General features: G+C 54.8%; 1 protein-coding gene across 1 annotated transcript; it reads left to right on the top strand.

Moving 5' to 3' along the window:
* The first annotated feature begins 4,231 nt into the window (after positions 1–4,231).
* On the top strand, positions 4,232–5,612 carry LOC144930945 (maestro heat-like repeat family member 5). Its single transcript, XM_078854724.1, has 3 exons — positions 4,232–4,362; positions 5,180–5,317; positions 5,477–5,612. The coding sequence occupies exons 1-3, from the start codon at positions 4,232–4,234 to the stop codon at positions 5,610–5,612; spliced, it is 405 nt and encodes a 134-aa protein (XP_078710850.1).

The raw sequence follows: 5,612 nt of genomic DNA, 5'->3' as shown, positions 1-5,612 counted from the left end.
TGAGGGCCATCGTATCTCTCCACGGAGACAAGATGGAGAGAGTAAGAGACGCCTGCAGTGGGGCAGGGGGATGCTGGGCAGAGTGGGGGACGGGAGAATCGCCTCTCCTAGGAAACCGTTCCTGGGACACACTGGCATGGTGCTTTGAAAGTTGGCTCAGCCCCTTGCCATTCAGCGCTTGGCCGCGGGGATCCGCGGCGTCAGGTTTTGAAGTGTTCTCTGCCCGAAGGAGCTCTGACACTTCCCTGAGGACGCCCAGCCACACTGAAGGTGAGTGACAGCCCCAGCCCTGGCAAGGCAGCACTCACCTAGTCTGCTGACGAGCCTCCACATTAGGCTCCAGGAGCAGACATGGTTTCCTCAGACATGCTGCAGGGCCTTGTTTTCCAGCTGAAGTATCAGGAAGAATTTGGCTTTGCACGTCTCTCTCTGTCTCTCCCAAGCTCTGATCCCGTTTCCCACCCCGCTAGCAGAACAGGTCACCAGAATCCTCCACCCAGGGCTGTAACTCCTGCTCCTTGTTCGAGAGAGGCAAGAGCCATGACCAATTCCTCATGGAAGAGCCCTCGGGGGGGCCTTGTCCCTTTAGGGTCTGTCTAGCCTGTGCTGCAAACTCTGCAGCAGGAGCCTGAAAGCCTCCTGGCCCTATGGACTTGGGCTCCCAGGGCTGGCACTGTGGGACCAAAACAGGAATGCAGACTCTTCTGGGTGTGGGCTGGACCTTGATCTCTGAAGCCCAGGGAGGAGGGGAGCTTCAGAGCCTGGGCTCCAGCCCAAGTCACCACGTCTACACTGCTGTTCTTGGTGCCAGAGCCTGAGCCCGAGGGTAGAGAGCCGGCTTTAAGATTTGTTACGGCAGGTTTTACAATCCCGCAGCACAAAGGGTCTCCTTAGGGCTGGGGCCTGGAGCTGGCTCGCCCCATCCAACTAGCCCGGCCTGCCATCTCTAGGATGGGCTCTGGGGTCTGGAGCAGTGGTTCTCAGCCTGCGGCCCAATCAGCACAGAGCTGCGCCCCATGGGACATCCTCAGGGCCAAACAGGTAGGATTGGATGTGGCCCACAATGGAAACTAGGTTGAGACCCCTGGTCTGGAGGAACTGATTGTGCTAGAAAGAGCAACAGGAAGCTGCAGAGACTGAGGAAAGGCTCCTGCAGGGAAGCCTTTGAGAGCAGGGCTGAGAGCAGTTTGCCATGGCAGGGAAGGCCCTGGGACATCAGGGGAGTTTCGGCTGTGCCCCCTGTTAGGTTTTGGGGAAGGCTTTTGTGTGTGTTTCTGAGCTTTAAGGTGCTAAACCAGACCTGCGGAAGACTGGGGTTCCTGGACTTGTCAAAGCCTCTTTCTTCAGATTAGGGAGGAGCCAAGATGGGAAACTGAGGTCAGAGGCAGCTTGCAGGGCTGCCAGGAGGGGTTCTCTGGGAGGAGGCCACTCTTTGATTAATCCATCCCTCAACTTCCTGGCATTCTTTCAGGTTGGAGACGTCGTGGGAGGGATCTTAATCTGGCTCGACAACGTGTGTGATCCCAGAGCCAGAAAAGCAGCGCTGAGGGCCACGGCCTTGCTGGCTCGCTCCCACCCCCAGGTCGTGGTTCTGACCTGTGTGGCTCACACGCTGTCATCGCACAGGTAGGAAGCTGCTCTGTTATCACCTCAGTCTGTTATTTCTCTTCCTGCTCCCACTGACAGGCCACAGGCCGGGAAGGGTCCGTGGGGCTCACACAGTTGGAGCGAGTTTCCTGCTGTGCAGAGAGCTGTCCATGCTTACAAAGAGGAGATGGCCAAACCCAGCCGCTGAGGAGCCAACCCCTCCTCCTGCACTCCCCGGGATGGAGACGTGCCAGTTTTCTGGAGAATTCCAGCATTGTCCTGATTTCTATGGGTCACCCACTTCCTCTCAGATCCAGTACAGGGCCAATAAATGACTTTGGGGCTCACTCAACATCCCTCGCTCATGAAGTCTGGCTGCTCCTTAGTGCATGAGAGAAGGCAGAGATGGAAATGGCCCATGAGCCCCATCTGTCTATCCTCTGCAGACCAGGGCAGGATTGTTACCTGTCGTCAGATCCCTAGTTATTCCATGGCTGAGGAATAGGTCAAAAAATACACTCATTCTTCTGGAGCTGTGCAGCAGAGGTAAATCTCTGAAGACAGAAATTTCCAGGGCTTATTGTTGCAAAAAAGACAAAAAATCATCCACACATGACCAGAGCGTAAATGCAGTGCAGCCTGCCTGAGTCTGCAGACAGCCGGCAGTAATAGCTCTGAGAGGGGTGAGTGCCTCTTTTCATCTCAATATGGTGTAAACTCTGAGTCCTGCTGGTTAGTGCTGGTCACTTTGCAGAGTCATCCATCTGAGGTGTTGAGAACACAATCCCCATGTCCCGAGGGGCCGTGAAACCCAACTTGGACCCTAGCCAGAGGTCACAACTCCGGCTTTCCTCGGCATCTTCTGCAATGCTGTTCTGCACTGCCCAGAGACAAATCTGTGTCACATGGGAGAGCAAATTGAAGAGCAGCATGAAAGAAATTGAATTTCTTGCCGAGCCTCAGCCTCAGCGTTGAATAAATACAACATTCTCTGAAGGGACTTGCCCAGCCTCAGCCTCCCCACACCAATCGGTGTTTCCACTGAGAGATGCCTTTCCTGCCTACATTGCAAGCCTCTCCCTGGGGAGGGCGAGAGGTGGCCAGGCAGGGAAGGTCTGACTTCTGTTTCGGACTCTGCAGATGTGCCCTTGAGCTGTGGAAGGCCTTGGGTGAAGAACCCCAGCTCACCAGGGAGGTGCTGCGGCAGCTGCTGGACAAGCTCCAGCAGAGACGCCGGGAGGAGAAGAGCGGCTATGTGTCCCTGGCTGTAAGTGAGATTTGAGATGTCACTTTGCGAACGCACCACCGCAGGGAGGATGGTGCATCTTTGTGTGTGTGTGTGTGTCTGTGTGTGTCTGTGTGTGAGCTTCGCCCCTTCTGAGCTTCAGGCCACAGCTCCACTACACAGCTCAGCTGACCTAACCTCCCTCGGCTCACAGCCGCCACAGCAAGCCCATCCCTTGGGTGGGGCTGCACTTTGCTGCTTGTGTCAGCCAGGGCCGGCTCCGGGTGCCAGCAAAGGAAGCAGGGACCTGGGGCAGCCAATAGAAAGTTGGGGCGGCACGTCCGGGTCTTTGGCGGTAATTCGGCAGCGGGTCCTTCATTCCCTCTCTTCCTCTTCAGCGCCACTTCGGGGGCAGCTCAATCGGGTTTTTCTTTTCTTTCTCTTCTCCGCTTGGGGCCGCCAAAAAGCTGGAGCCAGCCCTGGTGCCAGCAGCGCACGTCCTCACCAGAAGCGCTTGTCGCGATTCCTCGGTCAGGGTGGGGCATTGCGGGAAGGCTCCTGAGGGTCAGTTGACATAAACGACGCGGTGTCCACGCTGACACTGCATCGACCGAACTGCATTGACTTGGACTCTCTGCCCCTTGTGGACGTGGAGTTATGAACTTGGCCCCCAGGGGCAGTTCTGCCAATGGGAAGGAAATTCCATAGTTAGGGTGATGCTGGGTAAGTGGCCTTGTGTTGACCTAACTCTGTCGTGTAGATCAGACCTTCGTGTGTCCTGGCCACTTCCAATCAAACCAAAGAGGTGTAAATAAAGTTTCCCCCAGGTAAAAGTTACAGATCTTAAGTGGTTTCTCTGTTGGTACCCTGGCTCCGTCGTCTTCTGCTTTAGATGGCCCTTTAGTGAGCAGGTGCAGTTTGGGCGTCTATTGGAAGTATCCAGGTTTCTGGCTTTGTAAACTGTGGCTAGAAACCTTCCCAGCATGGGATCTTGAGATGTCCAGTACGTTTGACTGGGCCAGAAACACTGGGCCTATGAGAACGCATCTCCTCAGGATGATTTCAGCCCGTCCAGTCACGGCTGGAAAGCCAAAGCGCAGGGTCTGCACCATTAAGAGAAATAACGGGGAATAACGTCACCCAGACTCTTCTGATCTTTCCATAGGGTTCCATCCTGCTTCCGTTCCAGCAATGGGGGAAGGTTTAGGAGCTTCCAAATGTCTCCTCCCCTCTCAGGAGCCAATCCTCTTTTGTAACATGCTGGAGAGGAAATGAGACATGACAAAAGGACAGTCGCAAATGGCAATGGGGGCAGGGGGCAGATTGGGATAGTTGAGTGAAATTCTTTCCCCCCTCCAGGCCATGAAGACCATTTACGAGGTCCTTTTCCTTTGGGGATACCGAGAAGCCATCCTGGAAATGTATCCCCAGCTGCTCATCCTCTGTGTCAGGCAAGTGCAGTTTGTGATGGATCTGCGCTTGCCAGGGACCTACATGGCCAGCGAGACATCCAGCCCCGAGGAGGGATCCAGCTGCCTCAGTCTCCTAAGGTAATGACTGAAAGGAAAAGGAAGAACAGATTTGTTCTGCTAAACACCTGGGGTCCGTTCATGGCCATCGGTGGTTCGGGTGCTGTCGTTGGCCCAGGCTCAGTTGGGTGCAGCTCTCTCTTGAGGAAAAGGGTTGAGAGCCGTGTGTTCTTGTGAGTCACACTCGCTCATCTGACGCCGTCCACAGGCCAGCTGCTTTCCCCACACACTCAGGCAGCAGCCATGTTTGTGCATCCATCCACCTGTGCCACCCGCCAAAGGGTCAGTGCTTTCATCACTGTCTGCTGAGCAAATCTGGGGGCCTCCGTCCCCGAACGCAGACAGAGCCACACCGTCAGCACATGGGGCCAGACCCTGCAGGATCTCAGCCTCACAGGCAGGCAGGAGGAAGAGGGACCAGTTCATCTGGTTCTGTGGGCACAGTGAGGGGCTTCCATCTACACGGGAAAACCAGAGCGCCGGAAGACACCTCAGGTGGTGTAAACTGACATCGCTTTGCTCGCTTACACCAACTGAGGACCCGACCCCACATGCCAGCTTGAGTCCTGTTACCTGTCACAGTAAAGAGTCAAGTATTCAGCCATAGGGAGTGATGACACCAATCATCTTAAGAAGCTACATTGTCACTAATTGGTTAGAAACTCAACGAAACTGCAGTGTAGACAGGGCCCATTGGGCAGGGAAGCACCATGATATCACACTGGATCTATCCTCGGGGAGGCTAGCTACTGCTGACCATGCTGTGTTTCCCAGGGCTTGTGCAGATTTTCCATGCCTGGGGCTGATCTCGTTGCCTGAGACTGGTTTTTCTCTTTAGCACGTCAGTGGAGGCTGTGAAGACTCTTTTCTCCATGCCCGGCTACTGGAAGGAATTTGCCATCATCCAGTTTCAGCAGGGTTGGGACACGATAGCCTCCCGATATTACTACTCACAGGGTGTTGGCCTGATTGCAAGGTAGGAGCCCAAAGTTTCCTCCTCACTGGGTCTCTCTTGGGAATGGGATTTCCGTGTGAAATATTTCTCTGTTCCAGGCTGCCAGCTCAGCCCAGCAACTGGAGAGGAACTCTCTCTCCCCCTTGAAAATCACAAGGGACTTTCTGTTCCATGTTCCAGAGCCATGATCGAGTGTGAGAACCCTCAGCTCCCTGCAGTTTTCAGAGAGGCAATCACCATCGTCCAGAGTGAGAGGGAGGAGAAGCAGAGAACAATTGCCATGGCTTTCTGTATTGAGGTGAGATACATTAGTTGA

This window comes from Lepidochelys kempii, chromosome 11 (genome assembly GCF_965140285.1).
Source record: "Lepidochelys kempii isolate rLepKem1 chromosome 11, rLepKem1.hap1, whole genome shotgun sequence".
Lineage (NCBI taxonomy): Eukaryota > Metazoa > Chordata > Testudines > Cheloniidae > Lepidochelys > Lepidochelys kempii.
Note: the sequence above shows the minus strand (reverse complement) of the source record. Positions and strands in the feature narration are given on the sequence as shown.

Coding starts and splice junctions, on each gene's coding strand:
- LOC144930945 (XM_078854724.1), top strand. CDS start 4,232: ATGTATCCCCAGCTGCTCATCCTCTGTGTCAGGCAAGTGCAGTTTGTG. Junction 4,363..5,179: donor AGCTGCCTCAGTCTCCTAAG/GTAATGACTGAA, acceptor TTTTCTCTTTAG/CACGTCAGTGGAGGCTGTGA. Junction 5,318..5,476: donor GGTGTTGGCCTGATTGCAAG/GTAGGAGCCCAA, acceptor TCCATGTTCCAG/AGCCATGATCGAGTGTGAGA.